We start from the raw sequence: 27,660 nt of genomic DNA, 5'->3' as shown, positions 1-27,660 counted from the left end.
TGTATAATCATGATACATCTTATCCCTTAATTGAAGTTGCTACAGTTCGTCGTCTGGACGGCTTTGGTGGGCCATGACCATCTATGGGCCATAATGTTGGTAATTAATACTTTGTGTACTTAGTATTGTTGAAGCTGTTGGCTGTGGTGCATGAAGCTGACGCTGTCCGTAGAGTTTCCCTTATATCCCTCCCTGTTGGTAATCACGCCTACCACCCACGGGATCTTTGCCGTCGGAAACTCCATGCAGGTCAGCAGCCCTGGGGATAACATTCCTGACGAAGCTCCTCTAGTTTCATACCTCTGCGAAAGGTCTTACTTAAAGAAGGGAAGAAATAAATACCGTGCTAATTCTGCATCTCTAAGAGGAGGAAAGGATGCCGGTAGCCTTTGCCAATGGCAAGGTGATAGAGAGAGGTGTGTGCGACCTGCACGCAGGCTGTGGCTGGAGGAGCGGGGGAAGCACAGGTGGTTGTTGCATTGACATGATGAGGCTGCAGCCCGACCAAGGGCTTCTCACGCTGCTCGTGAGGCCCACAGCTCAAGCCAGATGTTTTGCCAAAGCAACTTGACTAATAGCTGGACACATCAAAAGTTAGGAGATTAGCATCTCTGTAATTTAAAGTATTTTTCTCCCTCCTCTCCCTCGAGTATGCTGATGTTCAAGGCTGCCAAAAAGTGCCTATAGTCTTGCCTTTTAAGTCAAAACTATATCAGAAGGATGGTTTCAGATAGCTCTAGATGCCCGGCTTGCTGTATGGTGTATAACCGTGGGTACATCGCATTGCCTTAGCTGTTCCATATGCAGATATTATGCCCATTTTGTGAGTAAGTGTCTGTGGAGCTGCTTGAACACAGACTTTTATTGCTGCTTGTTGGAGTCAGAATTTTGTGCTCTTGTCTTCCAAACCCATGTTTCCTCCAGCAAGCCCTTAAAGGCTTGTGAGACCATCACCTTTGCATATTTTGTCTGAAAAGTCTTAGCGCGTAGTTCCGTGTGCCAAAAGCCGCATACTATGTTTTCCTAAAAATTACGTTCAAGTTGCCAAAAAATTGGTGGGAACTTGCAATTTCCGAGTTACAAGTTCACACGCCAACTGCGAAAGGAGAAGAGCCGACGTGCGAGGTTTTGCAGAACCCTCGATGTCTCCCTTCCGGCTGAGCTCTAATCTGTGCTCCCACCGGTGTCGGAGTCGTGTGTGCAGGCAGCCTGAGCCGGCACCGGGGCTGGCAGCTCCCTTCCAGCGTGTGGGCAGCCCGAGAGGCGCAGGAAAACAGCAGGGAACAGAAAAAAAAGAAAAAAAAAGAAAAAAAAAGAAAAAAAAAGAGCCCTAGATACAAACTCAGTCATGCTTTGGCGGATGGGGAATGGGGTTAGCTTGGTTTTTGGAAAAATACAGGTTGGGCACTGAGAAAGGAGTGGGTCATCGGCGGAGCAGGTGATCATTTGTAAAATGTTCTTTCTGTGTGTTTAATAGATCTTGAAGCAACAGCTACAAGAGATCCCTTTGCTGCTGCCCATGCTCCCCTCTCAATTCTGTAAAATAAGTTTTGCAGATCTTAATTTTACATGCCTAAAATGTTTTAGGATTTAACTTTTTAATTTCATTTTTTTTTAAGTCTTCAGCGGTTGCATGTTTGACATGGTTTTGTTATTCTAGATGTTATGTTATGATCTGGCACGCGGAGCATTAATTCCTTTATCAGCTCTATTTCCTTTACAGTTGTTCATTTAATTGAGCTCCTCTGTGTATTTTACAAAACAAGATGCATTCATTACAACTTGCAGACCTCAGATAGTATTGTAACACATTTCAGAAAAATAGCACTTTTGTAGATAGTTGTGGAAGTTGGGTGTTTGGTTTGTTTTTCAGATGATGGGAGGAAGCAGTAGCAGAATTCTTGCATGCATAATCAGTAGGAACTTTCCAGAAGCCCTTTATTCTAGCTATTTTCTTTTAAAGCTGTGTTTACTCTAAGAATTCGGCTGAGGCGGTTGAAATATGTGGCTGCAGTGTAGAACAAAATACACTGTATGTTTTGTTACTCTCCTTGTTCCGCTTTGACTTGTGCAAACAGTTTTAATCCAAAGGAAGAGATCATACAGTCTGTGACTGCAGTACCGTACAATCCAGTTTAGGGTGCAAATTACCCCCTTATGGCACATCCTGACATTGAATAGTCTTGCCTTGAATAGAGTGTAAATAGAGTGTATCCTTCTCTTTCACAAGCCCGTGGAGCAGGAAGCCACATGCGTTAGCTCTGCAGCGTTTGGGAGTCAGCACATCTGTGTGACCACGCACCTGCGTGTGGCTGGAGATGTTCAAATACTGTCTTCAGTGCAGATTTTGAACGTTAAATACACATCGCTGGTTGTAAACGGCCCCGCGTGCCGCTTGGGGATTCGGCACCAGAAAGACCATTTCCAGAAGCGCAGAGCAACCTCTGCCGAGCTTGGCCGTGACGGACCCTTCCAGTCCAAGGCCAAACCGCTTGTTTTGGAGAGGTCGTGGGGCCGCAGCGCTGTTTATTGCGAGGCTTTCTGTTGCGTTGGCATCGTGCATGGAAAAGGTACGGGCAACCACGGGAGTGCTCGTGATTGCCCGCTGTTGTTGGCCGAGGCAAGCCGGAGAGGCTTGTTTGGTGTCCAGTTGCTCCTCCCTGCGGTTGCCTCTCCCAGCTGTCTCTGATGGTGGCTCAGAGATGGGCATTGCTCTTCAGCCATGGGTGAATGCAGAAGAGGGATTAAGAGTTTGGCTTCCTGCATCCTGACTCAAAAGTAGGCATATGTGCTTTTTTTGGTGAGTAGAAACAAATCGGTTTCGACAGAGCTTTTTTAGGGAGTTTTCTCAGGCACAGGATGAAATTTTGAGGTGGAAAAAATTCACACTTTTTTTTTTCCCCTCTATTGGGCCACTGCGCTGAGGACCAACTGTATTTTTGGGTGCTCGGGATCCATGTGTGTCACCGTTGAGCATGTGGCTGTTGAGGAACGCGTGCAGTAACATGTCTCCTGCACAGAAATGTGGTGGAGTGGGATCCTTACTCTGAACCCAGACTAGAGCTGTTCCTGGGAAAGAAAACATCAAGACAAAACTGGGGAGAAAATCACCTCTTCTGTCCCAATTCTTCTGTTCTGGCTGATGCCAAACTGATACATTGGGTACTTTGTGTGTGCGTGTGTTAGCTTGCACGCAAATGTTCACAGGCACATGTATGGTTTCTCTTCTGCATCGTGCTGTCCTAGCTGTAATCTGATAGCCAGAGCCCTTGGACAGGGCAAGGCAAGGAGACACCATATATTTCCACAAAAGCTTAGCTAAGTGCATTTTTCTTATTGTGTTCTGGGCCTGATTCTTGAGGGGGGTTAGATGCTCTCAGTTGTGGGTGCTCAGCATTTTTGCAAGTCACCCTGTTCAGAAGTTGGTGGTTACATTTTTATTTTTTTTTTAACTGGAAAAAGCATTTTTCCATTTGCTTCTCCATAAACTGAAACCACTAAAGAGCCCTTGCTTAGTTTTCCACTCACAAGCACACACTGCTGGGAGCATGAGAGGGACTGCAGGTCTTAGAAGGCTTTAAGTGTGTGAAAACAAGGAGTCCTAATGAAAATGGTTTTGCAACTTAATTGTAGTGGGTGTGCCTTTGTTTGCAAAAAAGAAATGAAAGTGCTGGAGGCCGAAGTGCTTTCTTTATCCTCAGAATAGTGACGAGAGCAGTATAAACTTCCCCGGCCAGTTTTGCCAACTGTGCCCGAGACCTGCAAGTCCCTGCAAAGCTTTGGCACTCTGCTCCTTGGGACCCTTCCCATGCACTTTGAGCCTTGAGCTCAAATTGAGAAATGCCGTGTTTTGCCTGGTGGACGTTTCTTGGGTTCCCGAGTGCCCTTCTTAAAAGGTGGCTTGTTCACATCGCGTTTGGGGGAGCCTTTTCCAATGGTTTTGAGATTCGTGACTTGCCCTCTGGATGAAGATGCAGCCCTCCAATGTAGCCAGCGTTAAGCCTGTTGAAGGCAAGGGGTTTGTTCCTCCTAGCATGCTGCCTTGAACCCCTTTGGAGTTCCCTGAACCCCTTTGGAGTTCCCTGAACCCCTACGAATCTGGTGCCTGGGGGCCAAACCCACTGCTGCCTTCTCCTTCAGCCTCCTCGGCTACCCAGTGCCCCGGAGAAACGCGATCCATTTTAAATAGATGCTGTTCGCAGCATCTTGGACTTGCTGTGTGAGGATGAGAAATGTTAACATAAATTCTTTAAATAACATCTAGTAGTGTTGAATGCACAGAATTATAAAACATTTTTATATTCTGAGACTCATTTGCATCTTCACATTAAAAACTGTGGTTTTCTTTTCAGGGAATGGTTGCAAGATCTGATTTGTTTTGAAGTCAAAGCTAACTTTGTGTTCCTGCATTCCTCTTTGCCCTTCATTTGACAAATTTTTCTTGTTCTATAAATACAGAATTGTAAACAAGGGCTAATCCTTAGCAACAACCTGGAAAGTTAACATTTCTCTCCAGCTCCTATTATAATTAATTCAGACATTCTGAATATGATGTGATTTACACACGGAACTCCTAAGGCCAGGAGGTACTAATATCTTGTTAGAGAACTGAAGAAAAGAACATGCTTTTGTACTTGCCATATAACATAATTGCACTGCATTTTCTTTCATAAGAAGATGTTTAAAGATGCTTTTTATTTTACATTTGAAAAATGGAAGGCTTTTGCTTTGCATTTGGCTGAAATTGTCTTAAATGTGTTTTCCCTCCTGCAGCAGTCAACATTGTCAAAACATTTTGCAAAGTACATTTTAGTAATATAGGTTAAGACCATCATTATATTAATTTAATTCTCAGCGTAGGTAAATTCGTAAGACGCTTCCACTTTGTCGTAAAAGTTTTTCACAGTAAACATCATCTGTTTTCCCTGTGCAGAAAAGATATAATACAGTCAATGCAAGGATAAATCCCTTGTGTTAAAATTGTTAAAATATAGCTTGATGAGTCTTTATTTCATGGTTCATCCTTTTATTTTGTTTAATTTTCATTTAATTTTCTTTTGTTCTGTTTATATTTGTTCAGGGAGTGTTTTTGTAGTGTTAATCTATGTAAGCCACAAGCAGTTGAAAACTGCAACTCCCAAAAGGCTATGATTAAAACATTATGGATGTGGAAAACCACAAATGCAAAAGTAAGTTTACATTTAGATTTTCTTCATAAAATATTTTATTCAAGTTTTGTAATACCTTGGTATCGTGGTCAGCATTGCCATAAAAATCCCGTGTTATATGGAATGATACAATCTGTGAAGCATTTCCCATTATGTAGACACCATGTCTTTAAATTATAGCAATTTCTTAAGATTTTAAAGCAAAATGAGCTCTTAGAAGTGTGATTAATAGCAGGGAATGAGGCTAACACTGGGTCATCAGTGGCACTCCATTACAAAAAAGGTTGGACTAATAAAAGCATCCATCTATTTGACCAATAAAGCATTTGAATGATATGCTTATAGTTTTTATCATACCGTAGTTACTTTGTACTGAATAAACTGTGATTTTACGTGCTGGAAAAGGAGCCATGGAACAGGCAGCACGGCTGAGGTGAGAGCGGTTGTCTCGAGTAGGGAAATATCAGGACTTTTATGTGAAGCTTGATGTTTTCAGAAGCCTTCAGGTTGCGGTGTCTAAATTTTTTGAAGCCACTGTGAAATATCTAAATCCCCCGTGACCCGTGCCTGCCTGCCCACAGTCGTTCGGTGAGGCTGGCCCTCGCTTTCCTGCAGGGAGGGGAGAAAGGAGGGTATTGTGTGTAATCATTAATTCAGAGTTAAGTCCTCGGCAGCCCCAGACATCAGAAATATTCTGCTGAAGCACAGGAAATGGGGCAGCACTTCTGTTTTCCTGGTGTGCGGACGCCAACCCCGTCCTCGAGTCGCACCTTTCATCCTGCCAGCTATTATGCTGTCAACCCGATGTATGAAAAAATACGAGGTTGCCTGAACAATACTGCGTTTGGGTTTTATTTAAATACCTGCCTTATTAGTAGGTTGTACTGATTTCATGGGTTTGAACCTTTTTTTTTTTTTTTCCTTCGTACTACAACAAAAGGCTAAATATTTTCTGAGAGAGAAAACGGAGGTTCTTGGCCAGCCGTGGATGTCTAGGATTGTGCTGTGAAGAAAAGTACCAAATATTCTAAAACTTGTGAAAAAATGATGAGGGGGGAGGCTTCTGGCCACCGCGCTGTTTGCACATGAAATGGCAAGGGAGAGGAGATTAGTCCCAGGGCCAGCTCTGGCCTTGGATGCTTCAGATACTCAAAACTGGGATGATTTCACTCTGTGTTTGGTGGCAGTGCTGGTGCTCACCAGGAGGTAGTGGTGAACCAGGCAGGGGCCACGGTGCGGCTGGGAGAATAAAGGACCCATGGTATAGACCACAACTACATCCTCTACCCGGATCTAACTAGTACAATATCTTCAAGGGCTTACTTTTTGTAGGAGAGGGATGAAGAGCTTTCTGGAGGTCACACGCAGGGATTGTGTCGGGGCAGGAATGTAACCCGGAGCCCTGGATTAACCCCTACCGATAGGTCCATCCATCTTCTCTCCCCGTGCTTCAGATCTTTCCCGAAATCCATGTTCACTCCCTGGAGGAGCGTTGCAATGGACAACTTCTTGAGCATTATGGGGATGAGAGATGGGAAAGGAATGTGGGAAACCCAGGGGACTTTGGTGTCTTGAGCACCTGGAGGACTAATGTCACAGTGCCCCGGCGCCCAGAGATGGACATCGGGTGGGTAGCAGTTGGGGGCCGGAGGTTTCAGCTGTGAGAAGAAGACCTCAGAGGTGCTTCTGACCCTGCTTGGGTTAACAAAAGAGCTGGGGAGATCTGCAGAGATCGGAGAATGGTGATGGGAGGCAGAAGCACGAGGGTTGAGGATGGGAGAGAGAAAGGAGGAGGAAGAGGGCTGAACCATGCCTTGCCGCTTCAGCCTCGTGTGTCGCTGCCTACAGAGAGCCATAGCTCTCGGGCAGGGAGCTGGCGTGGGCACGGGTGTACGTGTGTGAAATCACACGTGTGCACGGTCGTGCTGGGCAGGTTAAGTTGTGCGGAAAGCCATCATTTTACTTGTGTGTTCTGGGGGGGAAAGGAAAATTTTTCATGCCACCTTTTGCAGTTGCTGATTGTTTTTTAAAAAATGTAAATAGATCTTTTACATCAGTGGTTTGGCTGGTAAATCTTGTTTTGTAAAACACTTTCAAGCGTTTTCAACTCCTTTCTTTACCCTTGATTGGAACAGATGCACAGCTATGTGTTTTCCTGTGCTGCCCGTTGTCTTGAGGTTGCACAGCAAGGCTGCAAAGGCTTTTTGTTTGTTGTTGTTGAAGGGCAGGAAAAAAACCCCCTCAATCCACAGAAGAGTTAACAGGATTTCACTTGATCTGCTCGTTTATGCAATGAGTAATGCGAGGCTGGTAACAGCAAATTGTTGTTTATAAGCAAACATGGCACTGTGTAAACAAGAAGGCCTGGTCCCCAACTGGTTTGATTTCATGGTGGTCAGCAGCTGATGTATGTAACGTACAACCTTTCTGCTTCTCGAAATGTCAGAAGAATGACTATTTGTTTGTCTTGAGTTCTTCCCAGCTGTTTACTGTGTAATGCATTTGCCTCAACCTTGATTCCCTAAGAGTGGCCCCTTTCTCCTCCCTGCTCTGTTTACATTAGTCCTGCCCCGAGTGTCACCTATGAAATCTGTTGATTATTCCACCTGGTTAATGTTAAATTGCTCTTGCAAGATGATGTGTTTGTTCATAAACACAAATGCTGGGCCCCTTGTTTACTGTACCCATGGCAGCAATCAGTTATTAAACAAATATTGCTTTGTTTGCGGGTGTGAGCAGCAGTTTATCCTGCAAGGTCTGGGAAAAAAACCTTTAAATGCTGGGATTTTGATAAAGGAGAAAAAGGGGAGCTTGTCCCTGGAATGTGGCTGAAACTCACTTTGGTTTGCTTTGCTTATCTTTAACTTGGGTGAAGGGGCTAGAAAGATTAGCAAGTTGTTTGGTTTTTCCAAGAGATTTCCTTAGTGTAATGATATCTATCCAGTTGTTTGCTTTTTTCAGAAGGGAGAGAGCACTCCTGCAAGACGACTAGCGCAGTGGTAGGCGGCTGATGGCTAGAAAATCCTGCATGGAGCAAACAAGGAGTTAGAAGGTCTAGGACAAAGGTATAGGGCTATGAACCAGGTAATCACCCTGAAAGTACAGCCTTGCATCCTGTGTCAGCGTTTGGTCGGGGGGCTTTGCGGTTTCCCTCTTTTCTCATGTCGGATTTTAATTGATGCGTGTGCCCTCGGTGGAGCTGGAAAAGGCAAAGCTTTCACTTTTATTTCTGAGGAGATCTGAGAAAAAAATTTCTGGTTTAGAAGCAGAGCCGTTTGAATGGAGAGAAAATACCAAATTTAAAAACGTGCTCAGTCGCTCCTCCTCCTGCGAGCGAGATGACAGAGCTGCTTTTCTTCTTTCTATAACTGGAAAACTGCGTTTACATCTGCTAATTTCTGTACGCTGGCTGTTTGCTCTTTGGTTTCTGGGAGTTCTAATTAGAGAGCGCCGTCCTGGTAGTTGTTGCTTTTGGGTTGTTTTGCAAATGAGCAAGAAAAACTCACTCACACTATCTTTGTTTTTCAAAATTATTGTTTGTTGTTGTTTCTGAATGGGGTTTGAATTTCAAATGCCAGGCAGGACCTGTTAGCACTAACAGTAAATCGTTAGGGCTTCGCACACAAAGGGAGTAAACCCTGTTAGAGTGACCTTGAGAAAGAAATGTTAACTCTTCTTGTAAGAAGGTGGGGTCTGTTCCATTCTATGTGAATTAATCTGTTAAAATATCTTGAATATACATTTCTAAGAAGCTTTTGAAAGATAAAGTTAAATAATTGTCCTTTTCATCCCTTGGAAAAGCAAGCTGCAAAATATGCATAAAAATGTGATCGATTGTATTCGCTAGCTCGCACCAGTGGTCCAAACATATTGTGCGTTTTGGCTGCTGGAGCGGTGTCGGGGCTGGAGGGGAAGCGGGAGGTACCTGAAGTGTGTAAGCGGACAAGCCGCTCGTTAATTGATTCGTGTTACAGTGATGAATCAAACCTTCGCTGCATTAAACTAAGTGAAAATAGCGAAGTGAAAATTGTATTGTGCAGAAGTACTGCGAAGTTGCACCTGGCTTTGAGATTGTTTTTGACTTCTGGAGGCTGGTAGAGAGTTTAGAAACACTTTAATGGAGATATGCATGAAGGGTGGGAGTCTAATTCATCTACAGCCAGCACTTGGTCTTGCAAGGTTTGATACTATCTTATTGTAGCGATGCTGCTGTTGTCTACCATAAACTAACCATATTTACTAAATGCAACTTTGGTCTTTTACTTGATTGAATAGTCTTGTTTTTCTGTGAGCCAGACTGTGAGAGTTTATGTTGCAAGCTCAGAGCAGTGTGCATACAAACAAATAAGTCCTGGGCTGTGAGAACAGCTCTGCAGTTTCTGTTCCTGTTTTACACGAAACCGTGGGGAACCCCCCACGCTGCTGCGCCCGGGCTGGGATGAGCAGGTAGGTACCTCCCGAGAGACGCCGGCACCCAGGCAGCTCTCTGCAGCCGCTCTGCGCCTCACCATGCTGTGGTTAAGCATCCCTCCTTCCAGAGGAGTTTTTCCTCTAGTGCGGGTGGTGCTCGTGTCCGTACGGTAGCAGTCGCGGAGTCGTATGGTACAAAATGAAGTATGGTTTCTTGTTTGGTTTGCCCTTTTTTTTTTTTTTCCCTGCCACCCGTCGTTCCTTTCCTTCCAAATAAATGATGATCCCAGTGATGGTAAGGATGATTTCTGTCAAGCTCGCAGCTGAAAGACAGCTCTCCCCAGGAGAGAGAAAGGAACCTCACTCTGCCGATGATGGTATGTAAATGATTACATCATATTTGCCAGTCGCTTGGAAGTGGCCCAGCTCTAGAGCTTTTATGCAGCTATGGCATGAGCTTCATGCTGAATATGGATTTTAATAGCTGTCAAGCTGAGAGGCATAGATTGAGATAGAGCTGGCTTTGCAGAGGGGGTTTGTTTATCCAAGGTGAGACTGGGAGTAACTTCTGTGCATGTGTGTAAAATGGAGGATGCAAGAAGCTTGTTCGGGGGAAGTTGAGCTGTCCATCGTCTCTGCCTAACGCGTTGGGTCTTACCTCAAGGAAAGGAGTGAGAGCTGTTATCTTCACAGCTTGGTCTGTTTTGGTGCCCTAGCTTTTCATGGGGACCAGCTCTAGCTCTTTTGAACAGAGCAAATGGCAACCTTTTAATGTCTGTTTCAATTGATTTTCCTTGGATTTGCTTGTTCTCTGTTCTTTCTGTTTGTGGTCAGCAACACCCTCGGCAGAAGAGATTTCCTTAGGGGTAACTGCAGTGACTGATTCTCTAAGAAGTTAAGTTTGACCATGATTTCACAATAAGTCAGCGTGGCACAAGTGGGATTAGGCTCCTGACTCTCCTTCCCTTCTCCTCACCACAGCTGTCTTAAATTTCAGCTCCTGCAGAGCATCAGTCACTGAGCTGCCTCCAAATGATTTCAGGTTCCCATGGCCCTAACGATACATGCTGCTGCTGGAAAGAAGTAACCCAGACAGCGCAAGCCATGCATGCAAACAGTGAAAGATGTTGTGTCGTTGTATACAGTTAAATAAATAAAAAGTCGTGGCAGCCTGCATCTGGACAGGAGTAGGTGAAGCTGCTACTCAGGAGGCTTGAGGGTGGTGAGCGGACATAAACCCTGGTAGAGGTTCAGCTCGGTGGAAGTTCAGCTTCTCACTGACGTGACCCCCAGGGAGGAGGAGGTAAGGCAACCTGCACCCTTCTCCTGTTGGCCAAGGTGATGTGCTCGAGCGCTTTTGGAAGGCACTGGCTTTTCACTCACCGAATTTAGTTACAGCTTCACGTTCTCCTCCTTGTTCCTTTTTTACCTCCCTCCCCTCCCCACGGCTCTGCATCGCCAGTAGCTCGCTCTTCCCCAGCATCGGGCGGGCAGGGCAGGGGAGCAGCCCCATGTGAGCCAGGTGCTGGGGCCGTGCCGCGGATCGGTTCTCGGGGATGCTCCGAGAGCAGCGTGATTAGCTTCCCTTCCCCGGGGAGGCTCGGCACGCATCGCCTCTGCGATGCGCTCAACCTCCGCCGACCCGGGGCTTGGGACGAGCCCAGCCGAGAGCAGAGCGGCCGGGCTGCGCCTGTGTCAGGAGGCAAAGCCCAGGACACGCTGCGGATAATCCCGTTTCTTCTGGACCCTTTATTTCCTAAGCACTAAATGAAATTTCAGATTTTAGATACGTCTAGACATATACAGTGCACGATAAAGTTGATAATACATTAATCATTTTTAACAACAGGTAATATGCATAATTTATGGTGTTACAGTGCTATCTTTTTTGATATTTATGATGGATAATGCTCAGTTTTTGCCCTCATATTACTGCTTTAAATTATACCACAAGAAAATTAATGAGAAAGTAGATTTATGGGTTTCATTTGTTTGTCAATTCGGAAATTAATTGGGTGTTAATTTTAGCCGTCCCTCATCAGACCAGGTCTTTAGTATGTGTGCATTACTTTGCATTCATTGAAGCCTACCTCCCATTTACTGTGGGTCACTAGCTTTGCATACATTAAAATAGCCCTCAGGCTCATTCTCTTGATTACTTTTTGAACTGCCATGCATTAGAAAATTTACGCCTTTCTGTTATAATTATGAAAATTCGCTATTGGAAGATGGTGCTTGCATAACAGCAAGTATACAGTCTTGCTCAGCAATGTAAGATCATATAGCAAATCCCAATACGTTTTTGTTCTAATCCTAGAAAATAGCACTCTCGACAATCTTTGTTGTGCAAGTTTCATCCTTTGAAATTTCAAGGATCCATTTTAATGCATTGAATTACCTCTTTAAGCTGAGGAAATATCAAAGGATTTCACCTCGTCGCTGTCTCTTTGTTTCCTCTTTTCACACATCCCGTACGCGTTCCTCCCTTGCCTTGCTCCACGTTTGCCTCTCCTCCTCCAAACGCCGCTGTCAGACGTGACTCAGCATCGCTTTTCAGGACAGCAGAGCCTGACTCGTTCCGTTCCTTACTATTTCGGTTGATTCTTAAAAGATCACCCTCAATTGCTCTTTGCATTCTCTTCTCCTGTCTCTTGCTCCTGCAGAATTCAGCAACCACCAGTAGTGTGTAGGCGAGTGGCCTTCAAAAGGGTAAGCATGAAGTTTTATCCAACAAGTACCCTAACGTACTGACAGTTGATCTATAGTTAGTTAGTACATAATTATACCTAAAATACACCCTGTCAGCAGGATAAATGACGGCTACTGAAAACTCTAAAAGCATGACGGGTATTCACCCATCTGCAATGACGAGAGCGGAGGGGTTTGTAAGTTGAGAAAGGCTGGTGAGTTCAGCGTGATGCGATTGAGTTAAATCATGCCATATGTTGGGCTGGCTCTTTCTAATAGTCGTGCTAACCACAAACACAGGCAGAGAGAAGATATCTGGTCCACCTGGCTGGTTTGGACTCCCCTCCCCAGCGTTATTTCTGTACTTAGCGTGGTGGCAGCCCTCGAGCTGCTCATGTGAAGCTGGCTGATTCACAGTTAATTGTGACATGGTGTAATTTAGTAAATGAGCAGCTGAACATCTGTACGCCTTCCCCCACGGTAGATCAAAGCCTTACCTTACACAAGGCTTTTAATTTCCACTAGTGCATCCTTTTTCTTTTACTGAACTCATGGATGGCGGGACGGTGCCGCTGGCCGCCTCACCGACCTAGGGACTGGAGGAGATGGGTGTTTCGGCATCGGCCGGTGACCGTCGAAGCATGTTCCTGGAAAAATTCAGAAGCGGCGGTGGGATGTGGAGCCCGAGGCGCTTTCCCCCACAGGGCGCTTGCTCCAAAGATACTGGGACTAGAAGGGACCGCCTGTGAGTTGGGCAGTGGTCTCCTGGGAAAGCCATCGTGGTCCTCGTTACCGATAACCGACGGCGCCGGGAGTGCCAGGCTGCTTCGGCATTGCTGTTGTACCTGTGCTGGGGGTAAGAAGCAGCTTTGCTCGTGCTTTGGGCATTGCCTTGCCGGTCACGCTCTGGAGTTCGTTTCGTTGTCCAGAGGTAAAATCCTGCCTTTGCAGCGTTGCGTTGTCATGAAAGGCTTCCAAACGTCGTTCGGGTATTTTTACAATTACACAGAGGAGTGCTCTAAAGTTAGTCCTGAGCTTGCTTTGGGGAACTGCTTGCAACAAATAGGTGAAATGTTTACTGATAAACCATGCGTGTGCGGATAGTACGCCTGCTGGAGAATTTGGGACTAGATCTTGTCGTTTGATCACTTAAAACTGATTTTATCATTAACTCTTCTGTCTGTAAAAGTAGAAATATATGTTATAAATCTGTGTTGTGTTTAATTTACATGTCCTTTCATGGCTGGGCCAAGTTCTTTAAGGGCATTTATTCTGCTTCATATAAATAATTGATCAGCCAAGTTAATTTACTTCTGCCTGACTTGGTCAACCTTAATTAACTGCCCTGGCATAAAGACTGAACTTTTTGTTAGCTTAAAATCTTTCACAAATGTGACAAAGGAGGGATGTATTATAACAACATTTTTGCTCTAGCACTGTTTCCAGGGGAAATGTTGAGTGATCTTTATGTGCATATATAGAGATTTGTAAACAACTCCAAGTACTAATAGCTGAAATAAAATCATCAGCTTTGGAAGTAGCTTTGAAACATACAGGCTACATCTGAACGTGTAGTCCAGGCTGAGTCTGGAAGCATGTTAAAACAAAGATTTTAAGGCCCAGAAGACCCCAGGGATAGTTTTTTAAAGGTGATGAGATGCTTAAAGACGTAGATTGGTGCTTATGCAGGAGTCTTAAAAATGTCTCGCCAGATGCCTCCATGTATGGTGAGGCATCTAAATACATCGAGTATCAGTCCCTCACTCTTTTAGACTTGCACCGTTACCTTATTCTGACGGGTGCTTCAGTCAGTAAATCCTCCCTCGTGCTGACATTAAACAATGCTGCTTAGTCTTTAGAAACTATACTAGTAGAAGAATTGCAGAAATTGCACACTTCAGCGCCCACCTCCTGCCTACTAATCTCCATGCTTAACCTTGCTCATCTAAATAGTCCAGTGGAGCTGAGTGACGTGTATCTGCAGCATCTGGTCTTTGTGATGTTATGGACTTTTTTTTGTTTTTAATGGATGAGCACAGAACGTTTTCAAAATTAGGATTTCTTCAGGTTCTGTCTTTTGAGTTCAAAACACCGACACTGCAGTCCTCAGAAAGATCATTTTGATTCAGCCAAACTTCACATCCAACCTATGTTTTTTCAATTTTGACCATGCCCTTAGGAAATTAGCTGTCCCCTACCTCTGTCCAAGTCATCTGGAAGATGATTAGCTGTTGTCCTCCTGTTGATGGAACGCCTTGCTTTGATTCCACTCTACTGAAGTTTTACTCCATTACCTTGCACATAACATATTCACCAAGGAGATGAGCCAAACTGTATGGCTTTGGCTTTGTATTTGACTGTGCGTCAAAGCTAGAAAAGGGTTTGCGTGGGTTAAGATGGGAGGCTTGAGAAATTGATTACTGTTGTGAGATTTTTAAACCAACCTGACATTAAGTCATATAACAACAGTTATTTTATTATGTGGGCCTTGATTTCAGGATAAAATTTTACAAGTTGTTCATACTGCAGCTTAGCTTTGGTCCCTTCATGTGGGAAAAACATCTTGTGTCATCTTTAATAGTCTTAGGAGTTGTTCTCTGTCCCTCCTATCGTGAGTATTGTGGAATTTTTATTAAGAAAAAAAAGAAAACATACTTATACTTGGAAGAACCCATCTATTTTAAGCTGTAAAAATACATTTTCCTTTGCAGAATTGATATGAGGGTCATTCTGCTTTGTAGAACACATGAGATGGATGTGCTCTATTGCCATTAAACATCTTAAGTCAGAACATGGTATCTTGCATGTCACGGAAGCTTTTGTGGAGTACTGTATTTCCTGTAATAAATCGTTATGTGTAACAGCTTCTTCAGCACTATTTTGGTTACTTGGGGTTGTATTCGGACCAGAATCACAGTTTGTGGTACTAGACCTGAAGCTTCAGTTCAGTACCCACGAAACCTAATCATGTTGCATAAAGTCAACCTTGCTTTGCGTTTTTCTTTCACGATTTTGAATGACAGACTTCACTAATAGGCTTCTGTAAGGCCCGCTACTCTGTGCTGTGAGAGACAATTATCTCAGCCATCCTCACTGTACTATCACCTCAGCTCATGTAGGTGTGCTCAAAAAGACAAATAATAATCATTCTTGCAGAAAGCTCTTGTAGGTTGATTTTCATGACATGACGCTTAATGATCAAACCAAACCGTGATTATTTATGTCAACTCACATTTGACTACAATGAAGAAATAAACAGTTTTATCTTTTTCTCCCTTGAAAATCCTGTTGTCTATTGGAGGTGTTTTAGCAAAGTGGATTCGTTCTGTATTGGTCTTCAGCTGAAGTTACATTGACGTTGACTGTCTGTGAATGGGTGTTTTTAAAGAAAATTTGCTCAAAATGTTGACTTCTGCTTTTAAAATATTTTTTTGAAAGTCCAAACATCACAATTTTCTTTTTACTCTTTTGGCCAGTCTCTTTGCCAACTCCATTTCCAGCTCCGTTTCCTTGATAGCTGCTGCCGATTCTGCTGGGTATGATACGTAGGGTGGGCACCACCAGCGGAGGGGCCAGCCCTGTGCAGCTCAGGTGGTAACTGGCTGGGGTGCTTTGAAAGGTAAAACGGAGCCTGAAATTTGTCGTGGAAAAGGTTCTCAAGAACTATGATTTTTTTGTGACCAAAACCTATAAATAATCCATCTTTTTCTCAGTCCTATAGGTTGGAAAAATTGTAGCAATTTCTGCTGTTGTTGCTTTCCAGGAGCGTTTTGCAATCCTAGAGAGAATAAATAATTTCTTGACCAGTTTGCTTGTGAATTATTTTCTGTATCCTGGATATATGTCGCTCAGAAGGACAAGCCAACAAATCGTGATCCAGCAGTGATAGATCTGCTTCTCAGTGGTGCACGTTCTTCATGCCGCCGTCAGAGGCATCCCAGAGCTTTGGTTGGTGCTTTCTCTGACCCTCCTTAGTAGTTTATCCAGGTTCTTGCTTCCAGTCAATTTGTTGCATCAGGAGTGTTGGACAATGAAATGTCCTTCTTTACTGCTAGAATATGTTGGTTTTGACATCTCTTTCCACTGTGGTATCTGCTGGAGGCACCTTCCACCAGTTCTTGAGTGTGTCCTTCCTCTGTTGGATGTGGTCTATGTGGTGGTGATGTGCCAGCCACCATGTGCATCAAAACAGTCAAAGACATAATTCTGTAGGTTGAACCTGCTAAGCTGATTTTATGTGGTGGTCATCCTTGTCCAGATCTTCTGCTGAGGTAAATTAATGTGATGCTCCATTTTCTCCACTTGAGGCTTGATCCCAAATTTGGATGGAAGCAGAAAACAATGACATCGGTTCTTTCTTTTTGATTTATCTCTGGTTAAAAGAGATGTGTCCTTTTTAGTAGTGTAGCATATAAAAGTTGGATGGTACACCTTTGAGTAACTTGTGAGCTGTCTGGGGAATCTCACTCCTGTCTCTTCTTCCGAAGCAACCAGTCTCTGCCCGGTGTGTAATCCAGCTTTGCTTGTTAGGTGTAAACACTTGTTTAGACCTTGTCATGCTTGTGGGCTTTCCTTACAGTGCCGAAAATGAAAACCACACCGTGCTTGGTCTGTATCAGAGCAGGATGATGTTGGAACCCAAAAGCGTTTGCCAGTGGTGTTGGGAAGGCTGTAGGATAGTTTAGATTTGTGGAGCTTTTACAAGGGAGTTGACAGAGGCTTTATAATGAGCCCCCAAGCCCTTTTGTCCCCTTGCATAATTTGAAGATTTCACAAAACAGATTGAAAGAAATTTCCATAGACCAGCTGAAATTTATTTAAATGTAATCAGAACATTTGAATCTGTCCTAGCACCATCCATGTGCTTGGGCGGCCCGTCACCGTGAATAGATCCCGTCATGATTGGAGCAGGGTCCGGCTAATGAGTGGTTCACCTGCCTCGGACGTGAATCGGTGAGGAGTGCTAACGCCGGAGCGTGGTGGTGACAAAGTCCTCGTAGTCAGCTGCTTCTCAGTTAGGACAATTTGATTATCAGCCGTATGGATCATCATTATGACCGTCTGAAGCTACCGAATGAACGAGAGGTCTGGCGTTGGTGCGTTGGGCTGTTGGGTGTGGGGCCGCAGCGTACCTCCACGCGCAGCGCCGGGTGGCGTGGGGGGCCTGATGCTGAATGTCACCTGGGGAGCCGGTGCTGGAAGGAGGAGTTGCTGGCTGCAGCCGGTACCGTGCCTTTGTGCTCCTCATCGCTCATGTGTGGGGTTCCCAGGGACAGGGTTTTCCCTCGGTACTTTTCCGTTGAAATGCATTGCTTTCTCTTGCCCTTTCGGATTGATATTTTCCCTTATTCGTTGGAAGGGAAGGGATTTTTCTTCTTCCTTTTGATTCAGGGTAGTTACTGAATTCAAACGGGTTCTCCCTTAAATATAAAGCATCTTACTGTCAAGGTGACCCACCCTGCGCAGAGGCGTTTGGCTCGCACGTGCACGTGGTGAGTTAGCGCGGAGCAGGCAGCGTGCTCGGAGCGTGCGGCTCGGCTTGCCGTAGCCCGTGTTCCTGGGGTAGGGGTGAGAGGAGGAGCGCGAATGGAGGGAGGGGTGGGCTGGCGGAGGCAGAGCAGGTTAGTAACGTTTAAGTCCTGTAACTTGGGGCCTTGCAGGTGGAAATACCTATAAAACTCATCAGAATATCTCAAAGGTAGCGGTTTGCAGCAGTGGTGTGTCTGCTTTGTTTGGGGGGGGGTCTTGTGCACAAATGCTGCCGGTTAATTCACAAAGACGTGTGAATCCCGGGAGCTATGGGCTAAGCGAGAAGGCACTCATCCTCATCCTCGTCGTGGGGCCTGTGACCCGCTGATGCAATTGGTGAGCTCAGCGTTGTAAAGCACCCAGGGACAGACATCCGCCGCGAGTCGAGAGCCGTGCGGGCCGGCTGTGAGTAGCTGGGGCCGGCTGTGAGTAGCTGCGGGTACCACGACGATGTTTAGCCAGATCACGCAGGAGGCTCTGCACTGAGATGCCGTAGCGTTTCCAAAGTCAGACCGAATCCGCAGCCCAGAAGTTTGCCAAAAAAACGGAGTCTGTGAGCAGTTTGCCCCCAGCGAAAACTGATGGTGTCCAGCACATCCCAGACTCAACCTAAATTGCTTCAGAGTAATTAAAGGTGCTAATTTAGCAATATCATGGAGTGAATGGGAATTGAAGTAGTGAATCCTCTGCTTCACCTGCCTGCCCCTGCGTACTGTATATCGAGTTCTTTATATTGTCCATCGTATGTTGCAGAGTGACTCATCCATTTCAGAGGAAAGCATCCAGATGTAACTAGAGAAATTTAATTATGGATTCTGTGTGTTCGTTCAAAAATATTTTTTTTTCTCTAAGGGAAAAAAGATGTTGAGCAAATAATACTATATTTAGAACAGAACTAACTTACTAAAATTATAGCTGTACCAACAGATAAATAAACATAAACTAGTAGCATGAACCATTAATGAAAGATAAATCGTATGAAGGGAAATGACAAATGTTTACAGTTTTGGCAGGATTTAAAACAGGGCATGTCTCCTTATATACAGCAACTGTTTTAACAGCTGCTTTTTTTTTTTTTTTCTTCCCTCCCCTAAATTATTTCAGGTTTTTGAGTCATGATGCAAGAATCTGGGACTGAGACAAAAAGTAACGGTTCAGCCATTCAGAATGGAGCGAGCGGTGGCAACCATTTACTAGAGTGCAGCCTGCGGGAAGTGAGATCAAACGGCGAGACACCTTCAGTTGAAATTGGGGCTGCAGATTTAGCACATCTTCAGCAACAGCAGGTACCGTAAGACATATTACAAGTTTCCTACTTCCAGCAAAAGCATGAAGCATTTAACTCTCCCCTCCCAAACCCTTCGTATTTGCCAGTCAGAGGATGCTTTTAGGACTTGCCTACGACATTCTGTACATTTTTTTGTCCATCGGGGATTGCAATCGTTAATGTAAAGGGAAACGTTGGACTTTTTTTTTTTTTCCAGGGCTCTTTTTTAATCATTCCCTGGCAATGCCCAAAGATCAGGGCTTGCTTCCATTGCCTGAATGTGTTGAGTCTGGTGGCAGTGATTGGGTGAACCACTGTATACAAATAACTGGTTTCCAAAATATGTCACTGGGTGGAAAATACACTAACGTTAAGTTTTGTTTTTGCAACAAATTTTAATATAACCTAGCAACCTCTATCAACAGAATGTTTTCTATTAGTGAGAAAGGCTGCGGAGGTATCTGCTGCGGCAAAATGTCAGAATAAATAAATAAATTCATCTTATGTCAGTACTCCTCAATTCAGAAGAATCGGAACCAAATTGTGCATTTTGCCTTTGTATTTTAATTAGTGTCTTTTCTGGGAAGTGACCAAGTTCACCAGTGTAAATTATCTGCATAATAATGTTTTGTCTTTTTCTTTTCCCTGATAAAATTTTGAAACCCTCCAAGGAAATTTTACACCAAAGTGCTGGGCATGTATCATTAACGTGTTTGGGAACAAAGGCTGCAGCAGAGCCATGGTGAATACACTTACGCCTAACCCGCGCTTTGTCTAATGCAATAAGCATTCTTAAAACCTTTTAAATAAGCGATTGGCAGCTGGTTAAGACTCCCCTAAGTGTACAGTGATCTTTTTAGCAGGTTGTTGTGGGGAAGAAAAAAACGTGCACTCAAAAACAAAGCGAACCGAAGGCTTGCGGAGGAGCAGGGGACCCCGTTTGCCAACCTAAGACAGAAAGCTGCCATAATTAAACAAGTCAGAAAAATGGATGATACTAAATGCATAGACTTTGGTTGTTTCAATCATTTTCATCCTACAGGTTTTTACTTGAAGTGAGAATACCATCAGTGAGAAAATCACAGCCATGCTGAATTCATTACTGCAGTAGTCACACAAAACCACGGATAAAATTTCAATAACTGCAGGCCACAGTTGAGTAAACAGTTGCACTGAAACTTAATTCCTGTTGACTTTTCCCTCATTCTTCGCCAGGGGCACATTCTGATTCGTAGTGCAAAGACAACAGGGGTTACAGTTTTGATTAATATAGGACAGTAGAAGAGGAGTGGAACAGTAAAATATGTTCAACACAAAGGTCTCGTCTCAAAAAGGCTTCGTATCAAAATGAGTTAATTACGCTGCGTTTTCCATAGGAGCGCTATGGAATTTTCCAATGCCGCTTTGTGCAGAGAGAAACGGGGGGTGGGGGGGGTCACGCACGCACGTGCATGCCACAGGCCCGAATTGCTCGGACCTCAGCTCCCCCGCTCCTGCCAGCCGTTACTAACCCTCGCTGCCCGCACCTTGTGCCCGGGCTGCTCCGTAGCCATCCGGAGGGCTCACGCCGCCTTAGATAACGTCGTAATCTCGCATGTAATGGGTTGTGTCGGTCGACAGCCGCCCATTCGGTCAATTAAGGAGTGGCACCGATTCATTCCTACGCGGGTTCTCCAGCCCTCCCCGAACGGTGCCCGGCACGGACGCGGGTGCTGCCAGCCCCCGTGGGAGCAGGGTGCGGGGCCGGTGGGCAGGATTGCCGGGCTCGGGGTTGCTTTCACGCAGCTCGGATTTTAGCGTATAGTTTATTTATCCTCTGCCAGTACAATAAATGTGGTCGAGGGAGCTTGCTTTTCTCCAAGTTCTTAAAAGACCTTTATGGTCTGTGTTTGAATTCTACTGTTAATTGGTTTTGATGACTAACTTCTCCATGGAGTTTATCTTTTAAAAAGCAAGTTGATTGCAAAGTTTAAAACAGTTATTTAAAAAAAAACAAAAACAAACCCAACCAAAACCCAAAACCTGATAACAACAAAAGGGTAATCAGAGCTAGCATAAAAATATCAATCTTTGTGTTTGGAAAATATTTTTAAATGCTGAAAAGAAGAAAAACCCGTTGTTTTCAGACAGCTAATGCAAGCATTTACAGATACACATACAACATGGAGCATAATGTTTAGATGTTTCTCCGTATACAACATATGCTCTCAGGTCACTTAACAGAATGCGTTCTACAAAACGCTTCTTCAATACAAATGAATGAGTTCTGAATTAAACAGCTATTTCTTAAGAGCATTTCATTCAAATCTTTTCTCTTTGCCACCTGGCACTTGTTTTGTCTGGCAAAAAAAAAAAAAAAATATCAGTGGCGGGTAGTTCGAGCTTTGCTCTTGTGTTAGTTGTGTATTCCCGTGATGAGCGTGGCCGAGCGGTGAAACCTGGACGTACAATGGCTTGCGTAAAGCATTTGTGCTGAATTTTGGTTCACGTTCTGTGTGAAATGTATACGTTTATGAGGACTGCTAGCTTTGTTGCTATGAGAAAGGAAAATGGGAATGCTTCAGACTTTTTTAGGGAGTTTTAATGGGTTTACTAACTTGTAAATGCTTTATCCTGGAAAAATACAGAGCACCGCAGATGTTTGTGTGTTTGAAGGAGCAATGTGCGGTGTGGGCGCAGGGAGGACTCGTAGGACAAGTTTTACGCTTTCCGTGTCATCTTAGGGTGATTCTGCCACTCAAGGAGATGGAGAGCGATGCTAAATTATTTTAGCATTAGCAAATCTCGTAAAATGTACTGTTAAGCTGGGAGTAGCAAACGCGGGGATGAGTTCTGCTATGTGTGGTAAAACCCAGTGGCTCCAACTGGTGTTTGTATGTGTAATCGTGAAGTAAGATGCTTTTCAAAGAAAGTCAAAGCAATATGAGTGACTCTTAAGGGAGAGTACATCTGTGGAAGAGTTGGATAAAAATGGAGATAAATGTAGGAGAAGTCGCCTCCAGAACCAGGCTGGAAGGGAAGGAAAACCCTTTCCCACAGTATTTTGGCATCTGCTGAGGGTGGGAGGGGTTGCCTTCCCACTGGTTGGGAATGACTGTCAGGATGAGGTGGAACAGGCAGGCAGAGTTCTGGGGACCTGCCTGTAAAACCTGGAGTAGGCATGAAGGTCACCTGGGCCATTGGACTTCCTGAGGAGACCAGAGGCGGGCATTTGGCACCGGGACGGGCAGCGAGGCTCGGGAGCTTCTTCCCAAGGTGCCCACAGAGACAGAACCACCGGACAGGGCAGAAAACCTGGGAATGGGGTACCAGGCAGAGCTTGCAACATCTCTGGGCTCTGAGGCGTCATGGAAAACATCTGGGAGGTGCAAAATGGGTGTCAGAGTGACCCACAAGCTGAAAGTCTTGCTGGGTGAGGGAGACTTGGACAGAAAATATGTAATGATGGGGTGACTCTTGCCTACCAAGGAGCAATAAATAAAGACTCATGGGGACAAACTGCCTTTTAATGTACATGATCACAGCTTTAGTTGCTTCGGTGGTTTCTGACGTCTACTCAAATAGAAGGTTTGATGCTTCAGTTCTAGCCAGTCCTTTTTTTTTTTTTTTTTTTTTTTTTTGCCTTATAAAATAAATATTATTTATTGTGATTTATTTTTATCCTTGGGACTATTCATGAAAGAGTTCTTCACATTATTATCAGAGAAACAAGAAAACAAATTGAACAAAGAGAATGAATACAAAGTTGAATTCCGATATATAGCAGCAAGACACCAAATGCTGTGTTGCGTGGTGGCAGAAATACAAACTTCTCCACATCAATAGCAAGCTCCACTTTGATACCGTAACTTCAAGTGCTGCCCCACGAGTATAAAACTCAGTATCTTTTGTCAAATCCAGAATGCTTTTGAACTTTTAGGAGGTATGACTTTAATAGTAATTTGTTGACAGATTAGCTGCAGAGATTGCAAAGAGTTTATTTTGCAGAACTGGCAGGCTCGTATCAGTGTTCTTTTAAGGAAAAAAACACACATTGCTGTTTTGCAATTGCTTGCATTTATTGACAACCTGCGCTGAGCAGGCAGAATCTGAATGTTTGTATAATGTAAACCTATAGCTTGTCTGATGGAGTGTCGTGTGCTTTTAGGTAGTGCATAGATTGCTTGATAAAAAGGGTTAGAAGGTGACTGTTTGTGACAAACTGGAATAGCGATATAAATGCAACTGGTGCACTGAGAAACAAGGAGGAAGTTTATGTAAAGAATTGTAGGGAAGTTTCTTTTCTTCACTTTGTCTTTGAGCTGAACTATACTGTAATTATGAAGTGTCACTTCAAGCTTTCTGAAGAGTTTAGATAAATACGGGTTTTGCCATGTGTCCACAAAGTAAGGAAGTAAGGAAAGAAGGGGTTTTTCCTTGAAAAAAATCGACAGCGTTATATATGTACATTTCATTGCATCTGGTTTTGTACTTTTTACACTTTTATTCTGCTGAATGTATCCAAATGAAATATACAATTTTGTTCAAGTGTAGGAGACAAAAAGAACGTTTGATAGGCATAAGAAATTTGGACTGGGGTTCTGGTGTCTGTGCCCAAGTCAACGATTTCTTCCCGGTTGGTCTCTGACGGCACTTGGGGTGTTTGTGGTATCGATGTGAAGATGCCACAGTCGGGCCCTTTGGCACGAGTTGTTTCGAGAACCGTTGAGATGTGAAGTGTTAGATGGAGGGAAGCGAACTCCAGAGGGAACGTGTGGTTTCTTCAGATTTTGTTCATGTCCAAAGATGAGGAAAATGTACAAGAAATGGGGGGTTTGGTGTATTGTCAAGAAGCTGCTTTAACTGGGCAGATAAAAAAAGAAGATTTCACTAGAAAGAACTCTGAATATATCGCAGTGTAAATTAAAAGGATTTTTTAAAATTATTTTATTTTTAAATAGTTTGGTGAGTTTCACCTTATTTCGAAAACCCGTGGGGAGAGGTTACAAACTGCATCAGGAGTTTTATGGTCCCATTGATCATGATGTGGACTTATCTCTTTAGAACAAAACTGCTAAACTAGATCCAAGATAAAGTCTTTGTTTCATATTGACATAACTGGGTTAGACCGAATTTGTTTGTTAGACTTTGAGGGAGCGTCTGTGTTGAGTCATTTTGTCCGAAGAGACATAAAGCCTAATTATTAAACTCCTGTTGCTATTGAAAGAGCCAGTTGAAGGTATAGATTAAACTCCATGCAGGCTATCGGGTTGTGTCTGATTTTGTATTGTAGTGCACTGATAATTAGTGATTACAACACGGTGAAAAGATCACTGCATTTGTAGAGCTTGTGCTGTTTCATCAGAGAATGTGAAAAACAACTTTACGCTCCTGGTAACTTTGTGTTTTTAGCGTTCAGACTTTTCCCCCAAGTTCTCCGATCTCCCAACATTGAACAGAAGGTGACATGATGTCTTTTTAGTCATTCAAATCTAATAACTTTTAATCTGAAGGTTAAGTAGTGAGATATAAACTAAGAGATGATAATATCAATTTTATGTTCACTGAAGGGCACAATATACCTCTTTCTAGTAGAGGGAAAATTGTGCGTAAAATGTCTTTTGCTTTTCAATGGAAAAGCTGTGGCTCTGAGAGCTTAGGAATGAAGCAGCGCTGGAAAAATTAAATAAGTTTTAACATAGGCCGGCTACCTTGCCTGGATTTTAGAATCAATGATTTTTTTCCTTCATAATTCAATTTTTAGCTCTCTTGTCAATGAACCATGCTGAGAACATTCACGCAGCATTCCCTATCCTCGCTATTACTAATGTCTTTGTTACAACTACTTATTGACATCAACAAGCCTTAAATTTTCTCTAACTGCTGAAGGGTAAGGGGAAACTACCACTTTGTTGCACTTGCTGAGATTATTGGGGTTTTTTTGCCTTGGTTTTGTTTTATTTTGCTTCTAAGGTCTTTGATAAATAACTGCATAAATCCGAGTCCTCAAAGCGCCTTGCATTGGCACCCAGAGCTCTGCAGTTGTGTGTGCGGATACGAGCCTGTGCATGCAGAAGCTTGGTCATTAGACCTGTAATCGCCTGGATTATGTGCCCATCCAAATTCAGAAGACCTCTTTAGGCTATGGATGTCTATTTCTGTTGGTGGGTTGTTTTTTTTTTCCACAGTAGCTGCTTTTACTTCTCCTGGTAAATTAAGATCATGCAGTAATCGTTTAGGTTTATGTGGGCTCTTTGAAGATATGTAACTTCTGAAATATGTTTGCGGGTTTGTTTTTTAGCCTTGCATCTCATGTGAAAATTCAGCAGTGGTATGTTTGTTCCCAGCTGTTTTCATAGGTGTGCACTCTCCCCTTATATTTGCTTATGCTTACTCATAAGCAATAAAGTTACACGTCCAGGAGTGCTGTTTAGGGAAACTCCGCAAAGGAATGCTTTAAAGCTATTATCCAGCACGTGTATATGCTGAAAAAGACTTTCAGTAGGCATCAGATATAAATTAAAAGTCTATTTCAAATGATGCTATTCGAATTATTAGAGACTATTCCTCCTCCATTGATCGTCGTACTTTAATGGTTATCTAATAATGGTACAACCAAACCTGGGATATAGCAGACTTAAAAGAGTAGTGTGCCTGTGGAGGCGCAAAGCACTCTTTAATTCACGTGGAACTGTTTCTCATCGTGGCTTTTTACCTTGCAAGATGCTTAAGCATGTGCCTAAATGTAAGTGCGCGACTAGTCTTATTAAGGTCATTGGTACGTCTCATGCCTGTAAAATTAGGAATGTGCTTAAGCACCTTGCTGAATTAAGGCTTAAGTAATTTCACACCAATAAGAAGTTGCATGGATTGCTGATATTTTAGAAGTATTTTAACTTTATTTGGAAACGCGCTGCACGTAGGGAGATTGTTTGGCAGTGCCTGAGCAGCAGCAGCGGAGTTGCAGTGATTTTTACTAGCATAACCATTGCTTTCAGTGGAGTTTGGTCTGACTTTAAATATATTTAAATGAGAGCAAAATCAGATGCCATGGTTTCCTGTGTTAGGTTCTTTCTCCTGTGGAGCTCCATTGGGTATCACAGCAAGTGAGAAGAATATCAACAGTACTGTTGTTACTTAAAACAGTAATGTTGTAAATAAAGATTGGGATGTGAAGTAAAAATGCAGAAGTCATGAATACTCTTCGTGAGTTTATCTAACTGCATAGCACCCCATTAATTAAAAAAATTAACAGAAGGTATTTTTTGGAGGCTTAGTGTAAACAGCGACATTATATAATGACAGTTTTGTAGGATGAGTGTTGCTTGTTTTGTTGCTGCATTCTGTATTTTGTTAGCCGTGCTCCCTACGTTTTCAAAACATAAACTGTATTTGCAACCTGTTTTACATAGTGCAAATATATCTCTTTTTTTTTTTTCCCTATTAAAGCTATATATTTTGTCTGTAGAGTGTCTGTAAAGTCAGTGTCATGTCTCAGACATTTCTGAAGCCTGGGGCAAGTGCCAGCTTTATTACAAGTTGGGCTTTTCAATTTATTTTTAATCATATTTCTTCTTTTTCTTTTAAGGGGTGGGTGTCTTTTTTTCTCTCTCTTTTTTTTTTTTTTTTTTTTCTTCCGGGCTACTGGAAGTAAAGCCGGTAAAGTGGAGGTTGGAGAGAGTTCGGCTATTTAATCTATCCGGCAACGCATTGCAAAACTCATCAGTGCAGTTCTCCCCTTCGCCCCCATCCCTCGCAGACGTGCGTGTTCCCAGGCAAACCCAGGAGAAGGATGCAAGAAATGGATTTAATTCCTTGTTTTCTGTGTGCTGACCTGCTCCTGATTCGCATTTGATGACCACAAGGATTGAGGGCTGGGATTGTTACAGACAGAAACATCGCTGGGCATGCGGGCACGCAGAAGACAGTTGGATGCCTGGAGATGGGGCGTTTTTGCTTGACAGAGCACCGTATTTCTGATTTTGCATGACCACTTTTGATCAAGCTTCAAGGCTGAACTGATTTTTATATGCATGTTTGGGACCTTCTTACCTCATTAAATGAAATAAGCAAGTTTTTGAAAGGATTTTTTTTTTTCTTTTCTAGCGAGACGCATCATTATTGAGGGGCACAACGCAAATGTTTCAAATTTGGAGATGCAGAGCGCGAGGTCACAGTTTGCCTCTAGAATCTGAAGCAATCAGGATTTTATTTCAGATAAAACCTCTGGGGCTGATACTTAAAAACACAACTTTTAACTGGCATTACGCAATTTGCTATGGGTTGGTTAGCCAAATATTTGTGTATGGCTCTTTTTTTTTTTTTAAATTTTTTTTAGAAAGTCTTGCCAAAGTTCAGGTGGGATTTCAGGCTTTAACAAACTCTACCTGGAAATTAAGTGCAGGAAAGGAGGGAGGGGGAAAAAAATCTTGTCTATTTGAATTAGAGTGATCACAAGCTAAAGGAATGTGGTTACTGTTGACGTGCTCAAATCAAGTTTTCCTTAAATTTTCCTTGTTATTATCACTGATACCAAAGAACCTCTGCCAGGAAAGAACTGCAACACTAGTGAAATGTTGTAAGACCACTGACTGTCTGACATTCGTGCTTTTTTTTTTT

The 27,660-nt window shown here is 43.4% G+C and overlaps 1 protein-coding gene across 17 annotated transcripts in view; it reads left to right on the top strand.

Moving 5' to 3' along the window:
* FOXP1 (forkhead box P1) overlaps positions 1 to 27,660 on the top strand; it is a 390,389-nt gene that overhangs the window by 203,413 nt on the left and 159,316 nt on the right. For 12 of the 17 annotated variants that reach the window (XM_075762434.1, XM_075762440.1, XM_075762441.1 and 9 more), the window contains one exon: positions 18,900 to 19,081. The exons of 1 other annotated variant lie outside the window; for it this stretch is intronic. In XM_075762434.1, coding sequence (XP_075618549.1) covers positions 18,911 to 19,081 — 171 coding nt within the window. In that variant the 5' untranslated portion in view covers positions 18,900 to 18,910. Of the gene's footprint in view, positions 1 to 9,493; positions 9,615 to 18,068; positions 18,201 to 18,254; positions 18,430 to 18,899; positions 19,082 to 27,660 lie in introns of those variants that run through there. 4 more of the 17 variants (XM_075762450.1, XM_075762436.1, XM_075762437.1 and 1 more) reach the window with 3 other exon arrangements.

This window comes from Balearica regulorum, chromosome 10 (genome assembly GCF_011004875.1).
Source record: "Balearica regulorum gibbericeps isolate bBalReg1 chromosome 10, bBalReg1.pri, whole genome shotgun sequence".
NCBI classification, from domain to species: Eukaryota; Metazoa; Chordata; class Aves; order Gruiformes; family Gruidae; genus Balearica; species Balearica regulorum.
This window is presented reverse-complemented; position numbering and strand designations above follow the sequence as displayed.